This window comes from Lepus europaeus, chromosome 6 (assembly GCF_033115175.1).
Source record: "Lepus europaeus isolate LE1 chromosome 6, mLepTim1.pri, whole genome shotgun sequence".
NCBI lineage: Eukaryota > Metazoa > Chordata > Mammalia > Lagomorpha > Leporidae > Lepus > Lepus europaeus.
The window spans coordinates 63,671,908-63,695,234 of NC_084832.1; the positions used below are offsets into that span (position 1 = coordinate 63,671,908).

Sequence of the window (23,327 nt, forward strand, 5' to 3'; positions counted from 1 at the left end):
CAGACTGGTCCAGCTCCGGCCTCTGCAGCTATTTGGGGAGTGAACCAGTGGATGGAAGACATTTCACTCTGTCTCTCCCTCTATCTGTAACTCTAATAAATAAAATTAAAAAAAAAATACAGAAAGTTCATCTTTATATTATCTAAAACCAATTATTGATTTAATGTATTTTACCACGCCCAAGATTTCACTACCGTTTCCAACTGTGCTTCTGGCCTGTACGTAGGCTTAACCCTAACAAGTAAGCATAAAGTGAACAGAGATGTGAGCAAAAGTATCATGCATATTCTGTTTTTATTAATTACTTAAAAAGCCTTAATTCAAATTGTAATTGATATCATTATTAAATTAACTCATAATAGTTTGTAATCCAATATATAGTTTGAAAACACATTCCAATTCTAACTGATAGGCAAAGGCAGTTAAAAGCCAAATTTTCTTTCTCTGATTTTTAAATATGTAAAATGATTATTCATAATATTTGGTTTTACATATCTAGAACTGCATAGTCCTTACAACATTTAAATCACTGAATTAATAACAGAAAATAAATCACTAGTTAATTTTCAGTCTGAGTGTAAAAAGCTGTACTGGTGGGGACAAATAGATTTTTGCAATATACAGAATCAAAACAGTTGGCAGTGACTCTTCAGGCACTAACAAATGCAGGTTTTTGTATGTTAAAATGCAAGAAAGTTTTTTATCCTGTCCACAAATATATTTAGCTGTCATTAAATATTGAAAGTATGGGTATATACTATACTAATACCATCCTATCACCCTAGGGAAAGGTTTTATTTTAAAATTTTTCCTAGCTCAGTACATTAAAAAAATAGACTTTATTGCTTATAACAGTTTGGATTTACAGAAAAATTAAGCCGGTACAGAGTTCTCATAATCTCTCTCAGTTTCTCCTGTTATTAACATCTTATACTAGTATGGTATATTTGTTACCATGAATGAATAAATATATTAATACATTCTTAAATAAATAAATACATGGTTTATTCAGGTGTCTTTACTTTTCCCTAAGGTCTTTCTGCTGTTCCAGGTTCCTTCCAGGATACCTTCCTCGGGGGTGCGGCAGTTTCTCGGGCTTTCTTCGGTCCTGAGGACCTTGACGGTTTTGAGGAGCAAGGTCAAGGATCTTGTAGGATGCCTCTCTGCTGGAATTTGGTGCTTTTCTCATCAGACTGAAGTTACCGGTTTTAGAAGAAAGATCAGTGCAATGTAACCTTCTTAAGAGGAATTCGACAGACACAGATTACAAACACATCTAGACTTCACCAAACTGTTGCCATGGAACACAAGCTCATATCATCTTTGTAACATGCCTCTTTTGTAGGATTAGAAGCAGAAAAGAATACGATGAATTTTAAAAAGGTTGCCTTTTGAAAAAATGACTAAGAGGTAGGTAACATAAAAACAGCAAACAGTGGTCACTTTAATTTGTTTTCCCAAGCAAGCATGTTTTTTATGAATTAAAGTGACTATGACAGGGGAAAATGCATAAATAATATATAGCTAATTGAGTTCTATGTATCTTGAGGTAAAATTTGCTATTTATAAGATAAATGTTATCCTAGTACATCTTTGTTTTTTAAAGCACTTGGTCACATTTTTGTCTACCAAATAAACAACAAATAAGCACTGTGCAGGATCTAGCCCATGAGTCAAAATAGCCCATCTTACATCCTTAGAACATTTATGGTAGGTGATATTTCTCCAAGAAGTCTCCTGCGCAGAGCTTCTCGGCCTGCAGTGTAGACCACATCCAGCTGAAGGGTGTCTTCAGAGACTCCTGCCTCTCCCTGGCCGTTTCTGATGCCGTGGGGCTGGCGTAGGGCCTGACAGTGTCCCTTTCTAACCAGCCCCCAGGTGATGGGCAGCAGTGCTGAAGTGAGGCACACTATGAAAACCACTCCTTCAGAGCAGAGGAAAACAGCATTTATTCAGTGTCTGTGAGGATCAGCGTGTTTTACATACATTATTGAACACTTAGAGAATCAAGGCCATACCTGGGATCATCCCTGTGTATGTAAGTGGGGAGCAAGGGGCTCAGAAAGACTGCAGAATTCACCTGAGGACTCGGCAGCGAGACCACAATTCAGATCTCCTTCCAACTGCACCACCCATGGTTTGCTAGCACAACATACAGTACTGCTTCGTGTGCATAAAAGCAGCAAGAACGCTCCTTGGCATGCTCTTTTGAAGAGAAACTGTACCTAAAGACGTGCACAGTGAAAGTTCAGGTCAGCAGGGTATTGACTAAAGGACTGGGATTCTTCCTGGACACAGGCAAAGGCTCCGAGTCCTGGAGAGGAACCACTTATCTCTGAATTCTGATACAGTCAAGGGTGGAGTAAAGTGACAGTATGTTCACAAAACAAGAACGTGTTTAATATATTACTGATAGTCTTTGACTGTTATTTTCATTATTACTTACAGAAAATATGCATTTAGATAAAAGTCCTTAAAAGGCTAATCTCATTGAAGTTTAAAGCATCATACTATTTTGAATGTCTGCCAGTGTACATTACATTGATAACTAACCACTCACTCTGGCATGGAAGCAATACAGCGGGACGGTCTTCATCAAAATGTTCTGACAATACTAGTTTATCTTCTCTTACAAAGCCAACCAAAAGCAACGGCATTACACAGCAACACAAGAAGTTGAAGTCTTGGGAAAAGTTGTACTGTGTGCAGTAAACAGATTGACAAAACCGAAGTTGCCAATAATATAAATTTCACTTTGTCATACTTTTGTATGTAAAAAACGAATACTGAGACACAAAATTATTAGACTGCAGACTCAAAATAGTTAATGGAGTTCTAAACTTTAGAATGACAAAAAAATTCCACCCAATTTTATACCTCTATCAAAACATATTTTCTGTAAGAAAAAGTCCCTTTTAAATATCTATATACATATTACCATGTAATACTGTTAATCAAACCCATAGTTATATTTATTTAAATAAGAATTAAATAAACTGTCCCAAATGCTGATTTTCACATCACAAAACATAAGTATTTTAAATCACAACTTCTGGGTGGAACACTGAATACATTGGTTCCTTAGACAACACTAACAAGCATATTTTTAAGAATATATTTTTATCTATAGGTAAGGTAAAGCTTTATTAAATGGTAAACACTTTTAACAGTGCAGAAATATGAGTTTCAAAGACAAATACATTCAGAAGATTTGCTGTTCAAATAATATTTTTTCAAAACCAGGTGGTGGAGTATGGTAAAATTCACTGAACTGGCAATCCAAAATTGCACTGTCATCAACTAGATGATAGAAAAAGAAAGAAAACAAATTAGCAACATATACCTTTACTTAAGTGAACACATAATTATAAAATAAACTATTTTCATAGTATCATAATATTCATAGGAAAAAAGGATAAACACATCTGGCTGTCCAGGTTACCTAAAATAGCCATAGCAAAAACCAAAATCTATCCAAGACATTGGGGAGGGATATATATATCAGAATATTAATAATTATCTCCAGGCCAGGGGTAGGGAAACCTTTTTCTGCCAGGAGCCATTTGGATATTTCTAACATCATTCATGAGCCATACAACATGATCAATTTATTATTAGCCTAGGGGCTAGTGCTGTGGCCCCATAGGTTAAGCCTCCACCTGCAGCACCAGCATCCCATTAGGGCACCCATTCTGATCTCTGTCATGGCCTGGGAAGGCAGTAGAAGATGGCCCAAGTGTTTGGGCCTCTGCATCAGTATGGGAGACCTGGAAGAAGCTCCTGGCTCCTGATCAGCTCAGCTCCAGCCATTGTGGCCATTTGGGGAGTGAACCAGCAAATGGAAGACCTCTCTTTTTGTCTCCCTCTCTCTGTAACTCTGCCTCTCAGATAAATAACAAATAAATATTTTTTTTTAAAATTAGCTTTCTGTAGATGTACTGAATTCTGAGTCCTGCCTGCAGCTGCCTTGGCAGGGGCAGACCAAATGATTTCGTGGGCCTCATACAGTCCATGGGCGAGACGTTCCTCATCCCTGTGAATACGGGTATTTTAGTTTATTCTGATTTGCCTATCTATATTTTCTCAATTTTATAAAATACATGTGTATTACTTTAAAAATATTTTATTTTGAAAAATTTATTGCATCACAAGAAACTCCAAAAATTCTGCAAGGAGCCCAAGGTACCCTCTGTCCAACTTGCCCAGGGGTAACATCATATACAAGAACAGTACAGGGTGCAAACCAGGCAACTGACATTGGTACGCTATTGTGAACTAAACTGCAGCCCTGATTCATGTTTTTCATCAGTATTTACTCAGGAGAAATGAAGGTACTAGCACCTTATTTATAATGGCCCAAACTGGAAACACACCAACTGGTAAAAGGACAAATTGTAATGTAACCACATAATGAACAATACTCAGCAGGAATAAAAATGAGTGAATTATTGACACATGTTATAACACAGATAAGTCTTAAATAATAATACTAAGTGAAAGAAGCCACACCCCAGGGGCCAGTGCTGTGGCGCAGTGGGTTAACACCCTGGCCTGAAGTGCCAGGATCCCATGTGGGCACCAGTTTGAGACCCAGCTGCTCCACTTCCAATCAAGTTCTCTCCTATGGCCTGGGGAAGCAGTGGACGATGACCCAAGTGCTTGGGTCCCTGAACCCATGTCAGAGACCCAGAAGAAGCTCCTGGCTCCTGGCTTTGGATTGGAGTAGCTCCGGCTGTTGCGGCCAATTGGGGAGTGAACCAGCGGATGGAAGACCTCTCTCTCTCTGCCTCTCCTCTATGTAACTCTTTCAAATAAATAAATAAATCTTTTTTTTTTTCTTCTGACAGGCAGAGTGGACAGTGAGAGAGAGAGACAGAGAGAAAGGTCTTCCTTTACCATTGGTTCACCCTCCAATGGCCGCCACGGCCGGCGCGCTGCGGTGGCACACCGCGCTGATCCGAAGCCAGGAGCCAGGTGCTTCTCCTGGTCTCCCATGTGGGTGCAGGGTCCAAGCACTTGGGCCATCTTCCACTGCGCTCCTTGGCCACAGCAGAGAGCTGGACTGGAAGAGGTGCAAATGGGACAGAATCCGGGGCCCCGACCGGGACTAGAATAAATCTTAAAAAAAAAAAAAAAGAAGCCACACCCCAAAAATGTTTTTAGGTATGCACTTTTGAGTCTATTTATATAACACTATAGAAAATGCAAGCTCAAGCTATGAAGTGACAGAAGGCAGATCAGTGGTTGCCTGGCTGGAGCTGGGTTAGAGGAGTAAGCACCAAAGATTATAAGGGGCAAAAGGAAATTTTATGGGGATGAGTATGTTTTTTATCTTCACCACAGTGATGGCAAAACAAAGCAAATACCACCATGAGGCAAAGCAAGTCACTAACGGGCAAACAGTGAACATGTCCTGCTGAGGACTGCGTCTGGGCTACTGAACATGTTGTCTCCTGACCTAAGAGGTAATGACGTGCCTGTTCACTTCACAGCTATCTGTCAAGCTGCCCACATATGTTTAATGCACAGTACTGTTTATTCTATATTGCTAACAAATGCAGGAATAACCATTCTGCAGTGGATCTGAGATTTACGGAGTCACCAGTGATTTTAACGGGGTAGTTTCTTTTTTTAAAGATTTTTTATTTTTATTTTTATTTATTTTTTTTATTTTTGACAGGCAGAGTGGACAGTGAGAGAGAGACAGAGAGAAAGGTCTTCCTTTGCCGTTGGTTCACCCTCCAATGGCCACCGCGGTAGCGCACTGTGGCCGGCGCACCGTGCTGATCCGATGGCAGGAGCCAGGTGCTTATCCTGGTCTCCCATGCGGGTGCAGGGCCCAAGCACTTGGGCCATCCTCCACTGCACTCCCTGGCCACAGCAGACAGCTGGCCTGGAAGAGGGGCAACCGGGACAGGATCGGTGCCCTGACCGGGACTAGAACCCGGTGTGCCGGCGCCACAAGGCGGAGGATTAGCCTAGTGAGCCACGGCGCCGGCCAAAGATTTATTTTATTTACTTGCAAGACAGAGTTATGGAGAGAGGTAGAGACAGAGAGAGAGGTCTTCCATCCGCTGGTTCACTCCCCAGATGGCCGCAATGGCTGAAGCTGCGCCGATCCGAAGCCAGGAGCTTCTTCCGGGTCTCCCACATGGATGCAGGGGCCCAAGCACTTGGGCCATCGTGTACTGCTTTCCCAGGCCATAGCAGAGAGCTGGATCAGAAGAAGAGCAGCCGAGACTAGAACTGTGGCCATATGGGATGCTGGCACTTCAGGCTGGGGCTTTAACCCGCTGCGCCACAGCGCTGGCCCCAACAAGGGTAGTTTCAACGCAGTGGTGGTAATGGCAACCAGACTGGGTTTGCGAACACACAGAGATAATAAAGGCAGTGGGTATAGGCTATTCTACAAGACATGGCCATGCAGAGAAGGGTAAATACAGGGCTACCAGTTCAAGGGAGGGCTTCTGGGATGGGAGAGATTCAGGATGTTTATAAGTGTTGAAGACAAAACTGATGACATGACATATAGATGGAATAACTGGCACAGTGAGCCCGTAGAGTTGGGAGGTTTGAAATCTAGATCACAGGGGCCGGTGCTGCAGTCAAACAGATAAAGCCACTGCCTGTGATGCCAGCGTCCCATATGGGCACCGGTTCATGTCCCTGCTGATGGCCTGGGAAAAGCGGCACAAGATGCTCCAAGTATCTGAGCTCCTGCTACCCACCTTGGAGACCTGGATGAAGCTCCAGGCTCCTGGCTTTGGCCTGGCCCAGCAGATGGAAGATCTCTTTCTCTCTGTAACTGTGACTTTCAATATAAATAAATCTTTAAAAATTTAATCAAAAAAATAAAAATGAGTTCTAGACTGCAGAGTGCTTTGAATGGGTGGAAAGAAGGCAAGACTGCAGTCAATCCGAAAATGCCTCAGAAGGGAAGGGAGAGAGGAAGTGGAATTCACTATTGATAGTCTGTTTTTTTTGTTTTTTAAATAAAGTAGAAGGCAAGGGCATTTGTGGAGAGTAAGCAGGAAATTCAAGAAGCACAGTGAAGGTCTGGAATGCACAGAGATGCAGAAGAATTTCCAAAAACTATTGAGAGCTTAGATTACGGCTTGAAGTCAGAAGGTTACTGTGATACTTCTCCAGTGTTGTGCAGGTTTTTTCTCTCCACTGGTTGAGTTTAAGAGCAGACAAAAATGAATGACCAGACTGATCTAGAATTATGGATAGGATGGAGAACAAAGGGTAAGGCATCTATTTTTATTTTTGATAGTATCAGCCTATGAAAATATTTGGTTTAATTGGACTGATTTATGAATTTCAATTTATGAAACATATTATACTAATCTATAATTTATTACCCATCCTTTCCTACATTAAAAATAATGTCCAAGAAAAGAAGCAATTTAGATTAATGTTATTTGTTATACTCGTATAATTCAGTCATTCTACAGATATTTCATTTGACAGAAGCCACCTCAAATACCAAGCTACATTTATATTCATTTAAGTAAACTAAAAAAATAGTTTTAGGCTTATCCAATATGCAAGAACATTAATCTAAACTGAGTTTTAAATATACTTTACATTCAAAGGTACAAAAGGCAAAAAAAATAACTGAAAGGTAGTTTGGAAGAAAGGAAGCCTAGTGAAAACCTTAAATGAAAAGTAAATCACAAGTTTTGGTTATGATCATTTTGTTGAATATTTATACTTATTGTTGTGTCCTTTACTGACATCCCAATCTGTCATCACTAATGGGTACGTTTATAGTCATGACAAAAAAATTAAAAACTAGTTTTTACTACGACACAACTCTATGTTTTTATAAAGCAACTAAATGAGGAAATGAAGACTCACTAAAACCATATACAGAAGCATGATTCATGCATTGATTAAAAGTTGGTAACATAAAAACTGAAGCAGGAGAGAGTGATAAAGGCATTGGGCTTGTTTATCTATTTTTTTTAATGAGAAGGACTTTGTTTTTTTGAGATATGCATAAAAATTTCAGAAATAAAATGATATAGTGGGTGGCAACTTCCTAACAGTAATACAGGGAGGGAGGTGAAGATCAGGAGGAACGCTGGGAGAGGAAACCTGAATGGCTTTCTCTTCAGTATACCTTTGAAATTCTCTATAATACAAATTAATTAAGTGGCATAGAATCATCTCTTTAGCAATACAACTTTTGGAGGGACACACACAAAAATGTGAGTACTTATACAGCTATCATAAGCAGGACAATTAATATGAACCACTGTAAATCATAATTTCTCTCACAAGAGCACTAACATTCATGTTAGTTTATAAAGGTAACTAATGTTCAATCTACATATAATATTCCCATCCCTAGTTTCCAAATAGTCTTTGCAAATAAATTTCTTGCTCTTTAATCTTTCCTAATAACTGAACAAAAACAGATTTGTAAATTCATTTTATTTTATTTATTTTTTTGACAGGCAGATTTAGACAGAGAGAAAGGTCTTCCTTCCATTGGTTCACCCCCCAAATGGCCGCTACGGCCGGTGTGCCGTGCCAATCCGAAGCCAGGAGCCAGGTGCTTCCTCCTGGTCTCCCATGCGGGTGCAGGGCCCAAGCACTTGGACCATCCTCCACTGCACTCCCGGGCCACAGCAGAGAGCTGGACTGGAAGAGGAGCAACCGGGATAGAATCCGGTGCCCCAACCAGGACTAGAACCTGGGGTGCCGGCGCCGCAGGCAGAGGATTAGCCAAGTGAGCCTCGGCGCCGGCCAAGATTTGTAAATTCAATAAAGCTTTTTGTAATTTTCTAGAATAAAAGACTACAGGACGAAAAAGGGGATAGGGCTATTGCATGTTTAAGTATAATCACTGTATTTAGCAACCTTTATTTTTAAAGTACTATTACCTTTATTACAGCATAAAGCAGTATTTTAAACATTAATTCATTTTACAGTAAAAACATTTTATGTACAACTGTAGAGAAATCGCTAAACATATAACTTCAACTTAAAAATGGATTATAATTTAAAAGTGAACTGAATTGTTTGATACATAAATTGAAAATATCTCTGCTACAGAAAACAATAAAAAGGGTAACATTGTCCAGGCTAGCTCAACAAGCCCATTTCAACTAAACAGTAGCTGAACTATACATTTATAAATATGGTTTGAATTCTGGGATCAAGAAAAAATGTTGGCTTAATTTATCAAAATAGTCGTTCTTCTTAAAATTAAGTTAGCAACCTTTTTTTAATATGTGGGGAATAAAAACCATTCTGAATCCTGCAAAGGAGGATTGTAATACACTACTGAGTAATGCCATATAAAAAGGACCTTATTAACAACTTTTCCAGACTTGTGTTAGTTATAAAACTGATACAAATGTCAAACAAAAGTTAACATATACCTAATAATATAACAAATATTTTAGCTTACCATAAACAACCGGATACACTGTTCCTCGTATACCTGATGCTGGACAATGCATGTTTTTTCCATTCAAATATACATTCAACTCTACATGGTCATATGTAATACCCTATGAAGGAAAGAAAAAAACTGAACAAGATAAAAATATAAATGTTCAATAAAAACATGAGCAGTCAGAAGACAATGATTGGGAAATATGCAACTGAAAAACGCTGAGCCTAATGTCCTAATAGATTTCTTTATTTAATTAATTAATTTATTTGAAAGACATAGTTACAGAAAGGCAGTGGCAGAGAGACAGCGATCTTCCATCCACTGGTTCATTCCCCAAATGGCCACAATGGGCAGAGCTGGGCCAATCCAAAGCCAGAAGCCAGGAGCTTCTTCCAGGTCTCAGGGGTGGGGGTGGGGGCGTGGTGGTGGTGGTGGTGGTGCAGGGGTCCAAGCACTTGGACCTTCCTCTGCTGCTTCTCCAGGACATAGTAGAGAGCTGGATCAGAAGTGGAGCAGCCAGGACTCGAACCAACGCCCATATGGGATGCCGGCACTGCAGGCAGTGGCTTTACTCGCTACGCCACAGTGCTGACCCCCTAACAGATTTTATTAAGGGTTTATAATTTGGTGAAGTCTACCTGAACTGCCTTAAAAAAATCTGTAGTGATTATGTAGGAGGAAAAAGTCAGATAAAATTTTAAGAGTCTGCATTAAAACAAAGACAATGGTTTAAATTGTAATACTATGTTTGGATAATCTGGATTTTATATGTTGAATATTAAGATGTTAGAGGCACTACATATCATAAACAGATCTTTTAAACTCATACACACAGCACTGCTTTCCTCTATAAACAGTTGATCATAAGAGGAGAAAACAAAGTTTTCACTGCTAAAGCTTGCTACTTTTGTTTTCACATTGTGAAGAACATCTTTATAAAACAAATTTCCCACAAGAAATCACATGTTTTTTGTATCTCTTTATAATCAAGGTAAATGCTGTACTTAGAACTGAATATAATTGGTCACCTGTGTCAATATAAAGAAACAGAAAAACAATAGCTCAAAGATTAAAAAAATACAATGGAATAGAAAATATTACTTTTTAAATTTATGATTAAAATATCACAATTAATAATAATTAGAGGGGCTGGCACTGTGGTGTAGTGGATAAAGCCCCTGCCTGCAGTGCTGGCATCCCATACGGGCGTCAGTTTGAGTCCCTGCTGCTCCATTTCCGATCCAGCTCTCTGCTATGGCCTGGGAAAGCAACAGAAGATGGCCCAAGTCCTTGGGCTCCTGCACCTGCATGCGTGACCCGAAAGAAGCTCCTGGCTCCTGGCTTCAGACTGGCCCAGCTCTGGCCTTTGTAGCCATCTGGGGAGTGAACCAGTGGATGGAAGATCTCTCTCTCTGACTCTCTCTTTCTGCCTCTCTGTAACTCTTTCAAATAAATAAATAAATCTTTAAAAAAATAATAATTAGAATGTAGAAAAACACTTAGCCTGTATTATGTACCAAGCACTACTATAGGCACTTCATATGTATTTCCTCACTTTATCTTCCCAAGATAGGTATTATTATTCCCATTTTACAGATGAGGCAGCTGAGGTACGGAGAGGCTAATGATTTAACTAAGGTTTCACAGCTAGAAATGGTAAAGCTGAGATTTAAACCCCTGCAGCATGGTTCCAGAATACTTGCTCTTAATCACTGTGACATACTACCTCTCTTTAAAACTTCATACAGTAGTTACTGATGACAAAATGAGTTCTTTGTGTTGCAGCATTCAGAGTATACGGCAGAAGCTCCCTGTGCTGTGGCACACCTGACATGCCAGCATCCCATGTAGCTGCTCCACTTCTGATCCAGCTCCCTGCTCATGTGCCTGGGAAAGTATCTGGGCCCTTGCCACATATATTGGAGCTCTGGATAGAGTTCCAGCCTCCTGGCTTCAGCATGGCCCAGACCCAGCTGTTGTGCCCACATGGGGAGTGAACCAGTGGATGGAAGATCTATCTCTCTCTAACTCTACCTTTCAAAAAAAATAAATAAATCTTAAAAAAAAAAAATAAAAAGGTTAAGGATAGACAGTAGAGATCGTTCAATAAGTGCAACTATCACTAACCAGGATGTAATGACTACAATGACCTCAGAGGTTCTGACTGTGGATAAATTACATCAACTTAAAAGCTTTCTGGGGGCAGAAAGATCTCCTAGATCATCTGGACTCCACTCCCTCCTTCTGCAGGACAGCAAAGGCCCAGAGAAGTCAGTCTGGTGAGTGCTATACACACAGTCTCCTCAGACCTTAGCAAGCCAGGGTTAGAGCACACAGTGCTTTGTTAATAGTAATAACCAATATTATTTATTAATATTGAGGAATATTGAGAAAGATAAATAGTACACAGATTGCTTTTGCTTCATTTTAGCTTATGTACTGAAATATAATAAAGCTAACTAATGCATGGGATTAGCTTTTTTCATGAAGAGACATTTCTATTTAAAAAACAAAAGGTAATTATATAAAAAGAAAAGTGCGAGACTCTATGGGACTGCAGGAACTCTGGCAGGCCAGACCAGCAGGTCTCACCACCTGGGGGCAGCAGAACCCGCTGCAAGCGAGCTTTAGGCCCTGACTGCTAAATCCCAACACCAGAGAGAAGAAGCGAGGGAGGATGTGAGAACCTCCTCCATCCCTGTCAGCACTGACAGCAAGTGTTTTCTAACCTAATCTGTACTTTCCTGTGCCCTGGAAAATGGGCTGGATTCTGCCACATGACACCAAACAACACATGAGAATGGTTTTCCTGTCTTCTAACCCAGTCTGCTTTTCCCCTGCCACTGTCAGTAGTGTGGCAAAATCTGTGCTCAAGTGTTTGAACTAGGACGATAAAAATTAATATGGTAATGTCTTACTTTTTTTCGCCTCTGCATATATTTCATACTTTTTAGTTCTCCTCTTATCAGAATGGGCATGAAAACTCAAAGACTAGTTTAACAATGCTGACAGAGGAAAAATCTGCCAGTTTATAATGAGGCATCTCAATGAATGAGATGATAGGAAGGCAAGAATAATACACAGAAACTCAGTATATCCACAGAAAACCATTTGCTACTATTATCTCTTCCTATGTTTGAATTTCATTTTTCAGTGTAAATAGGTTGACAACATCAACTTGACTTCAAGATTCTCTTTCCAAAGGATGTTCTGTATTATGGACATCTGGGGATGACCTGCAAATACAGAATGAACCACTAAAAAAGAACAGGGAAAAGCAGATTCTACAAATGGCTTCTGCCCTTAGTCTCCTTTTTTTCTCTTTAGTCAACTGAGGGGGGACATGCTTTCAATGATTAGAAACTATTCTTAATATTTTTTAAACTGCAGAAAAGACTGACCATAATTAAGGATTCTAATTTCCACACCTTTTTCCTAAAACACTGTGCCTTTCTTTAACTTAGTAACCTGGATTCCCCTTGCCTCTGCCATTTCATTATTAGAAGGTCCCCCTGTTTACTCACAGACTCCTTTCCATTTGCTGCCAGAGCCACAGTTCTGTGCACAAGGGCACTTAGGCTAACAGAGACTTTGGGACCCTGTTCTCTATCAATAGCTAACAGCCTCATCTGTGGTTAGGGTTTCCCTGGATAACACAGTATGTGAGAAAGAGTTTGGGAAGACACAAAGAGATCTTTGGGTTACATTTTCAACAGGGTGGCTTTGGTACAGAGTTAAATCTATTCCATCAGGAATAATGATAGAGAAATCATTTTTTTAAAAAGATTTATTTATCTATTTCAAAGAGTTACAGAGAGAGGGAGAGACAGGGAAGGGGAGAGACAGGGAGGAGGGGGAGAGAGGGAGAAAGAGAGAGAAAGAGAGAGAGAATATCTTTCAACTGCTGATTCACTCTCCAGATGGCTGCAATGACCAGGCCTGCACCAGGCTGAAGGCAGGAGCCAGGAGCTTCCTGCAGGTCTCGCACAAAGGTAGCAGGGGTCCAAGCACTTGAGCCATCCTCCACTGCTTTTCCCAGGCCATTAGCAGGGAGCTGGATCAGAAGTGGAGCAGCAAGGACTCAAACTAGCACCCATATGGGATGTCAGTGTTGCAGGCAGCAGCTTTACCTGCTACGCCACAACGCCAGCCCTGAGAACTTTTAAATAACACATAACTCTTACTCTGGTTTCCCAAAAAACAACAGCAAGCTTTCCTACAATCAAGCCTTAGGATTTTGAGTCCAGTTGTTTCAAGAGTTCTAAAAGTAGAGGAAGTTTAGTTAGATGAAGTTTTGGAATGAAACTTCTGATAAAATGCTGTAATTTTGTGACAGACCTTTGATAACAATTCAGTAAAAAATGTGGATGTTTTCTCTAAGAGACTGCCAGCCTCAAAAACCTCCAAGGCTTTTTGATACAAGGGTCAGCGAACTTGTAACACTCGGGTCACAGCAGTGATGTGAGTGAGGCAGGAAATGCTCCTCAGTGGCCAGCCCAGAATTCTGCTGCGGCTCACACTGGTTTTCCTGACTGGCAGTTCTAAAACGGAGAGCAACTGGGCAAGGCAGCAGCCTCTACTTCTGGTACTGTCTGCTACCTCATTAGATACACATGAGACTGGATAGAAACAGGACTCATAAAATCAAGCTCATCCCACTAGACATATATCCACCTCCAACTGCAGGTCACTCCATGCAGCTCCAAACCCACCAGAGCAAGACGTATATATACTCTTAACACTCAAACCACTAAAGAACCCCCCCCCCCCCAAGTCCCCGCAACTGCCCGTGTGCATGCTTGCAGTAGCCCAATGCCACCAATATGTGACATTCCTGGGGTGAGCCATACATGCATGAGGTATGCACAAAACAGACAGCTGCTGCACAGAACACCAGGCCAGGTGCAAATCGAGAACACACGGCTGGGAGCAGACGGAAGTGCCCTGTGCTGAGTACCACGCCTTCCCACCCAAGAAAATGCCCTGCCCAACTCTCAGCATTGAGTCAGGCGGGGGAACCTCTTCCCGCCATGCTGTCTCCCTTGTGCTCAAGCATAAGCCTCCGATAAACCTTATCTGGGTTGCACGTTGGCCTCCTGTCAATTTTCATTGTAAGGGAGCCAAAGAACCTGGAGTCAGTATCACAATGCCAGTGCTTTGGAATTCAAACCAGACAGTCCCGGGCAAAAGTGCACACGCCGCAAGCAGCTAATTTAATAACTGATGGGGGAAAGCGGTTCCTCCAGGACACTCACCACCACGTCCCCTTCCTGCGGGAGGCTGTTTGCCGGTAGCCTGTTCTTCTCTTCATTGTTGTGGTACAGGGCTCCATCGTTTCTCATCACCAGGCTGTGCACGTCCCGGCCCAGAGGGATCTGATTCAAGTTAACTTTCTGAGTTGCAACACCAATACCCCAGATTCCTAAAAACATCATAGTTTAAATGCACACAAAATCTAAAGAGTGTACATATAAATGGAGTTATTTTTAAAGGGAGTGCAAACTATTTTTCACAGGCATGACATGCTATCACTAAACTGTTTTCTGTTGTGTTTAAAAAAAAAAATCTGAAAGTAGTTTGCAAACTGTGCCTGACTGTTTCCAGCACAGAAGACAGATAAGAGAGCTGCGTCATCCTGGAGCTGTACTGCCCAGAGTTAAATCCTGACGAAGCCTCATCATCTTGGGCAGGTTACTTTTTCTTTCTTTCTTTCTTTTTTTTTTTTTTTGACAGGCAGAGTGGACAGTGAGAGACAGAGAGAAAGGTCTTCCTTTTTGCCGTTGGTTCACCCTCCAATGGCCGCCGCGGCCGGCACACCTTGCTGATCCAAAGCCAGGAGCCAGGTGCTTCTCCTGGTCTCCCATGGGGTGCAGGGCCCAAGCACTTGGGCCATCCTCCACTGCACTCCCTGGCTGCAGCAGAGAGCTGGCCTGGAAGAGGGGCAACTGGGACAGAATCCGGTGCCCCGACCGGGACTAGAACCTGGTGTGCCGGGGCCGCAAGGCGGAGGATTAGCCTGTTGAGCCGCGCGCTGGCTTGGGCAGGTTACTTAACCTGCTTTCCTCACCGGAGAACTGTGGATTCTAAGGCACACGCCTCACAGAGTTATGAAAAGATACAATGAGATAATCCAAGCAAGCATTTGGAACACTGTGAGCACTTGCCTAAGTATGCAAAAAGGAGGGTGGGGTAGAGTGTTGAGCAAAGCATACAGTAAACATTAAAAAAAAAAAAATCTAGCTATTCTCATCATTATTCATTAAAGAATATATTCCATGTCAATGACCTACCTTCAAGCTCTACCTCTGGCAAATGGCAAACCGTCAGTTTTTCCGTCTACAACAAGTGACAGATGATATACGCCGTGAGCAACGTCATGGAGGGGAGATGCTTAACAAAGTGTAAGATCATCTTCTTTCTCACTCTCTTTTTTTAAAGATTTATTTATTTGAAAGGCAGAGTTACAGAAAGAAGGAGGGATCATCTATCTGCTGTTCATTCCCCAAATGGCCAAACCTGGGCCAGTCAGAAGCCAGGAGCCAGGAGCCAGGAGCTTCTTCCTGGTCTCTCACATGGGTGGCAGGGGCCCTAGCACTTGGGCCATCTTCTGCTGTTTTGCCAGGCGCATTAGCAGGGACCTTGATTGGAAGTGGAGCAGCCGGGACTTGAAATGGTGACCATATGGAATGCAGGTGGTGGTTTTACCCACTACGCCACGATGCTAGCCCCAAGATGGTATTCTTACTCAGTATCTTAAATTGCTCAGTTTAAAACCATTTGGTCTAGGCTGATTTTGAAGCAGGTGGCTTTCCTTCTCACCAGCTAAACAGAATATACAGAGTTCTTGATGTTACCTCAAATTGCTTCCTTCTCAGCTTTTATCAAAATGAGGAGAAATTCTATAAACAGAAGAAAGTTTGAAGACTATGTTGTCAATGTATTCATTTTTCTGGATCATTAACGCTGTGTGCTTAGACTTCACTGCGGTGGCCTCCTACACAGCTCAACCATACAGCAGGAGAGCGGTCAGAGTGACAGGAGGGGAGGAGACTACTTTCACAACAGCAATTTGTAGACAGGGTTCTACAGCCTCCTTACTCTTATGGAACTGCGCATAATTACCTCAAGTTTCACTGCAGGATGAGTGCTAGAAACTCCAGCAATCCATTTACTTTAGGGATACCATTGAGGATAGTATCCTTTACAGAAAATCCACATAAAAATTTGTATTTGATTTAAGGCTCAAGAAAAGATCTGCTTCTCTTGAAAAATAAGTATGATGTATGTGAGAAGATTACAGTAACCAGACACACTTTGCAGCTAGTGAACTGACTTTTATTTATTTTTATTTTTTGAGATTTAAAAAGATTTATTAGAGTCAAAGAACTCCAGCCAGAATGACATGGAGGGGGGCTTCCAAGAGAGAAAAAAAACCCAAAGAACCTTGTAGCACCAGGGTTTTTAAGAGTACAATTTCAAGGGGCCGGCGTTGTGGTGTAGCAGGTAAAGCTGCCGCCTGCTGTGCTGGCATCCCATATGGGCGCCAGTTCAAGTTCTGGCTCTCCATTTCTGATCCAGCTCTCTGCTATGGCCTGGGAAAGCAGTGGAGGATGACCCAAGTCCTCGGGCCCCTGATCCCTCGTGGGAGACCCGGAAGAAGCTCCTGGCTCCTGGTTTCAGATCTGCCCAGCTCCAGCCATTGCGGCCATCTGGGGAGTGAGCCAGCAGATGGAAGGCTTCTCTCTCTGTCTCTGCCTCTCTGTAACTCTGGCTTTCAAATAAAATAAATAAATCTTGAAAAAAATTTTTTAAAAAAGTATAATTTTGAAGGGAAAAAAAATTGACAACCAGATAGGCATTCAGTTACCAGGCGGGGACAAAACCCAACAAAACCCAGCTAAAGACCTGATTTACAATTCTCCATCCTGTCTGGCCTGCTCCTGATAAAAAACCACCCAGAAGGGTGGGATAGGTAACCTGTTTTCACAATAAGCATGAGCTGACTTTTAATGGAAAGGAGAGGATGGATTCACATTTGTTTCATATGTTTAAGAAATCCAGTATCTGAAACTAATTTAGAAAAGAAGCTCTAGAGATATATTTTCTATCATTCAAGACCACTCAAATAATAGCAGGATTTACTTACTCCAATCTAGTTTCCCTATTTTGTAGCCATAATATGTAATATTTTGGTAGAGGTTTCTGTATAACACAGCCTACACACACACACTCTACATATATAAGGGTCCCATATTCAATACTGCCACAACTTAGAAAAAGCACGTAAAACTGCTATACAAATCCAGAAACTTCATACGTTTTAAAAAGTACAGACTTCAGACTTCTAAATCTGATGACTGCTGCAGAAAACATTGCATCAAAGTACCTTAATAAGAATTAAAAGGTTCAAAAGATTGATTTTATAGTAAGATAAAACAGCAAGAGCCTACATTTTTAAATGCCAAATACAATGGTACATCTACATCCATTAATAGTGCCTGTTTTTCAAACACTTTCATACTCAGAGCTCCAACAAAGAGGAAAGGGCAGCTCCTGTAATTCTCACTTATAGATGAGAAAACTGTTTAACTAGGATCATACAAAAGTAAATGGAACATCTAGGTCTTCTAAGTATGAATTTGGTGCTTTTATATTATCTCCTGAATCTTGTTTATATATTGAAAATTACCTTAATATTTAGAACAATTAGGACTTTAATAGCAAAATAGCATAATACTCACCTGTGGACTGGATTTTGAACTCAAAGTAGCTTTTGTTTTGATGTAAAGGTGCACTGGCTAAACAGCCTCCTGTTCCACATATTCTTCTTCCATTTTTTACAATGACAACATCTGTTCCTAAACAAAAATGCAGATATTACATCAAGTTTTATATCTTCATATCCAACAAACAGGGTTAGTTTGTTCACTTCTAACTCTTTGTCTACCAAAGATAGGGATGCTTATATGTACTTCAAAATACAGAAATATTGATGTTATTTTAACATGTAATTTATCTTTTTCCTGGCATTGTAGCTGTAAGTCTTATTTAAGTAGCTTCAAATAAACTACAGTACCCCTAAACCATACTGAAATTTTTTTTTAAGATTTTACTTATTTAGTTGAAAGGAAAAGTTACACAGAGAGAGGGAGAGCCAGAGAGGGAGAGAGAGATCATTCATCTGCTGGTTCACTCCCCAAACAGCTGCAATGGCTGGGGCTCGGCCAGGCGGAATCCAGGAGCCCAGAGCCTCCTCCGGGTCTCCCACATGGGTGCAGAGGCCCAAGGACTTGGGCCATCCTCCGCTGCTCTCCTAGGTACACTCGCAGAGAGCTGGATTGGAAGTTGAGCAGCCAGGACATGAATTAGCACCCATCTGGAATGCCAGCTGCAGTCTTGCCCACTATGCTACAATGCTGGCCTCTATACTGAATATTTAAAACACTTTTATATGCTTTAACCATGTAGGGAGCTGCTGCAGGTCATTATGGAAACCAACCCTCAAGAAAAAGCAACAGAAACAGGAGAAATAAATGCAAAGAAACCGAGCTCTTGGCAGCACAGTCTTTCCTGATGCCAGTGCTGCTTTTGTACATTTTGGTTACATGAATCAATAAATTATGTAAACAATTCTGATTTGTAGTTTTTACTACTTACAACTGAAAGCAACCTAAGTGAAACACATTTTCAAGAACCACACGAATAAATGACAATTTCCCCCTTAACTAGCAATGCTCTGTGGTCTGCACACATACTAGAACCTTCTAATAACAAGCCTATACAGTAGATAATTTACTCTCTTGGATGTCACTGCAAGGTGATAATGGAAGTATCAGAAGGCGCTTAACACAAGAGAGTCTGCTCAGTTGGAACCACAGAAACAACCATTATTCTTTTACTTCAATATCAGCCCAATCTTTCTCTCCAGAGCATTCTTTTTGAAAAGATTTACTTATTTATTTGAAAGGCAGAGTGACACAGAGAGAGAGAAAGAGACAGAGAGATAGAGATCTTTGATTCATGGGCTCACTTCCCAAATGAAGTGAGCCCGGGAGCCAACCAAGGACTCCCACGTGGGCAGCAGGGTCGGGTCCCAAGTACTCAGGCCATCTTCTGCTCTTTCCAAGTCCATTAGCAGGAAGCTGGATCAGAAGCAGAGTGCCCAAGACTTGAACCAGCACTCCGCTATTGGATGCTGGTATTGTAAACTGTGGTTTAATGTCTTGCACCACTATGATGGTCCTTCCAAAATATTCTCTGAGGTACTGTGATTTTCTATAAAGATGACTACATTTAGGGAACATTCTAGATGTTTGTGAATCATTAGGTAATCATTTAAGCTTATTCCATTTCTCTTTATTTCAAAGCTACTTTATTGGATCTCTGTAGTTTGCAGTTTTATTAATCACTGATATTGCTTAGAAAGTCAAGGCTGATTTAAGTATAGCCAGAGCAGCATATGAACACTGCTAAAGAGTAAGTACAGTTCTGCTCAATGTGGGCCTTTGATGGAGCTCACTCTACTTGTCCCTCAAATAAATAAAAAAAAAAAATAAAGATTTACTCATTTATTTGAAAGGCAGAGTGTCAAAGAGAGAAACAGAGTGAGAAAGAAATATTCCATCTGCCAGTTCACTCCCCAAATGGCTGCAACAGCAAGGACTGGGACAAGCCAAAGCCAGGGTTCAGGAACTCCATCCAGGTCTCCCATATGGGTGGCAGGGGCTCCAACATTTGAGCCATCTTCTGTTGCCTTCCCCAGGCATCAATAGGAAGCTGGGTCAGAAGCAGAGCAGCTGTGACTGGAACCGGTAATCTGATATGAGATGTTGGCACTGTGGTTTAACCTGATAAACCACAACACTGGCCCCAATAAATAAATTTTAAAAAGCATTCATATTCTTTAGGTTACCTAATATATCCTTTCACATATTCAAATACCAGCTTACTTCACAAAGTTCATGGAAAATGGAATTAAAAGAAGTTTGGTGGAAAAATTTTGAAATACATGCTAGTCTTTTCATAATACACATTTTCATGCACTTTTTAGAAAAAGCTTTATTTATAAGTCAGAATTATAGGGAGGGAGAGACAGAGAAGGAGAGAGGGAGAGAGAGATCCACTGACTCACTTCCTAAATGGCTGCAATGGCCAGTGCTGGGCCAGGCCAAAGCCAGGAGCCAGGAGCTTCTTCCAGGTCTCCCCTGTGGGTGCAGGAGCCCAAGCACTTGGGCTATCCTCTGCTGCTTTCCCATCCACATTAACAGGGAGCTAGATCAGAAGTGGAGCAGCTGGGACTCGAACCAGTACCCTATGGGATGCCAGGGCTGCAGACAGTGGCTTAACATGCTGTGCCACAACTCCAGTCTGTTCGTGAACTTTTTGAAGACCACTCATATACGTGCTTTCTAAATTCTTTTGCATGAAAGTAAGTTATGTTTTAATTCCATTTTTCATGAATTTTTGAAGTACCTTCATACATGCTGCTCTATGTGCTTCTCATATTGTCTACTTAACATGAATTCATGCTTGAAGTGTACTCTTCTCCTAATGCAACAACTCTTTCCTCTCTTTTTATTTAGGTTCTCAAATCAAGTCTCTCTGTGACTGGAGGATCTGAATTTACCAGAAGAAAGGTTAATAAAAAACATGTAGATGAAAACCAATGGGGAGGGTGCCATTACTCTATCCAATTTATAGGTGAAAGTCGCTGGGCAGCTTTGGGAAAAGGTAAGCAGATGGAATGAGTCCAGGTGACAAGTTCTTCCTGGAGAAGACCAAGGCCAGAGAAGCGAGATGCTCTGAGGAGCAGATTGCAGTAATTCAAGAGTCTGGCAGTAGTGATGGGGAGAAGAGCTAAAGCTGATCATAAGCGCAAGGAACTTGTCATTGACTGTTTTCTCAGCACTCAAACGACGCCTGCCACCCTGCAGATGCTGCGTAAGTATCAGTTCTGTGAAGGGACAAATGAAATGGAAATGTTTTCTGAGGGACACTGTAGAATATGAACATCAGCTATCTCTAAATGATGACAGGTAAGAAATAAAGATTACTTATGCACTACATTTGGAAAATCTCAGGATGGAAGCCACAGGCAAGATGGTATAAAGATCACATTTAATATGCGCTATAAAAATATAAAAATGAAATAGGCAGAATATTTCCAGAATTTTAAAGAATATGGATAGAAGCGGTCACTGCTATAAACATTAAGACCTGTGTGTCCTTTCAATGCACTTTCAGACAATGATGTGGGAAAAATCAAAAGTGGAGAAGTATATTTCAAACAAAGCATTCCACAAAAGGGATAGGGCTCTAAGTGAAATAATTAGATTGGAAAATCGCTCCTAGAATCATATTCCAGGAACATGGAAGGACGCGGTTAAAGTCAAGAATAGATACAGTACCACAGTACCGTGGAGAACAGGCTCAGGAGGGGATTGGAAGAACTTTAGAGAAGTTACGCGGCCATTTGGAAATGAAAGGGAAAAAAAGCCATAGATACAAAGGAGTAAAAGCGCTGTTTTATTTTGCAATAGCCTGACCTGCTGGGATGAGGCCATGGCGATGAAATTACAGCACCTCTGACCGTGACTAAGGAGAAGCCGGGCCATGGGAGGCTTGAGTGGAAACGACACGTTCTGAACCGAGGAGCCACTTCGCGTGTCCGCAACCTGCCCCATTTTGGCTTTAGGAGGGAAAAAGGAAATTATTTCCAATAAGACAAACTGCAGCCTATAAACGATGGGGCTAAAGCGAAACCAGCGAGCGTCAGCGCAGAAGGAGCAAGCTTTCTGAAAAAGTGCAGCTTCCGATGGGAGCGCGACAGGAGAGCGCTGCCCCGGCCGGGGGCACCTGGCGCCGCCGGAGGGGCGGCTCCGAAGACCCCCGGCCAGCGGGGAGGTCAACACACCCCCTCCGATGACAGGCGCGGGGCAGGCGCGGCGTCGGCGGGACCCTCGAGACGCAGCGGTGTCGAGGGCTGAGCGGCCGGGTCGCCGGGCGGCCGCGGGGAGGACAGCGGCTGGACCGCGGACCCCGCACTGCCCCCGGCCCGCCGCGCCCTGCCCCCGCGGGCCGTTGGGTCTGCGCAGGGGAGGCCCTTACCCATGTGCTGCGTGTCCAGCTGCACGGCCGGCATCTCCTTCAGAGGGATGTGGCCGGTCCCGCCGTCTCTGCAGCACCGCAGGCAGCACCACACCGAGGAAGCCATCGCGCAGAGCCCGCCGCCGCCGCCGCCCCTACACCGCGGCGACACCGCCCCCCTGCGCTCCGCTCCGCCTGCCACCTACGGCCGAGCGCCCCAGGTGTCCCGCACAGCGACGCCTCAGGCCGGGAGGACGCAGCGCAGGCTGAGCGGAGACGGGCTTGGGAGGAAGATGCGGAGGATCGGCAGGAGCGCCGGGGTCGCGGAGGTGGGCGGGGCTTTTGCCGTGAGGGGGCGTGGCGGGGCGTGGCGGGGCGTGGCGGGCGGGCCGTGAACGAAGTGCGCCTGCGCGCTGGGTCGTTTCCCTCCAGGGCCGCCTCGCGCCCGCCAATGACGCTGACAGGTGAGTGTGTCTGTGCTTCCTCGCTCCTGGGGTTCAGGGATGTTGTGTTTCTTAAATTGTGCCTCGCCGCCCTGACGTTATTTTAAGGGCCGGGTTAACAGAAGCAGATAAGTCTGAGGGAGCGGGGGGAACTCATAAAAATGACCTCAGGTTTCCCTCTGCTTTGCTGGTGCTGAGAACCTACGTGGCTTTTTTTTTTTTCCCTCGGAAGGATTTCCTTACATCCGCCCCGAGATTAACAGCGTTAATTCCTGTTCGCGAATGCACTGTGTCTGTACTCCCGGAGCCCTGGCCTTCAGGGACGCGTGGCCCGGAGCGAGCAGGAGGCCACGTGGGAGGGGACCTGTGGCTTCCAGGCTCCCTGT

General features: G+C 42.6%; 1 protein-coding gene across 1 annotated transcript; it reads right to left on the minus strand.

Moving 5' to 3' along the window:
• Positions 1–263: 263 nt before the first annotated feature.
• On the minus strand, positions 264–22,665 carry SPRYD7 (SPRY domain containing 7). Its single transcript, XM_062194236.1, has 5 exons — positions 22,520–22,665; positions 18,154–18,270; positions 14,668–14,834; positions 9,425–9,527; positions 264–3,300 (listed from the first exon to the last, which is right to left on the minus strand). Exons 1-5 carry the CDS (start codon positions 22,623–22,625, stop codon positions 3,203–3,205), a joined length of 591 nt encoding a protein of 196 aa, XP_062050220.1. The 5' UTR covers positions 22,626–22,665; the 3' UTR covers positions 264–3,202.
• Between the last annotated feature and the right edge of the window lie 662 nt (positions 22,666–23,327).

Coding starts and splice junctions, on each gene's coding strand:
- SPRYD7 (XM_062194236.1), bottom strand. CDS start 22,625: ATGGCTTCCTCGGTGTGGTGCTGCCTGCGGTGCTGCAGAGACGGCGGG. Junction 9,528..14,667: donor CGCAGGAAGGGGACGTGGTG/GTGAGTGTCCTG, acceptor TTTCCTTCATAG/GGTATTACATATGACCATGT. Junction 3,301..9,424: donor AGTGTATCCGGTTGTTTATG/GTAAGCTAAAAT, acceptor TCTATCATCTAG/TTGATGACAGTGCAATTTTG.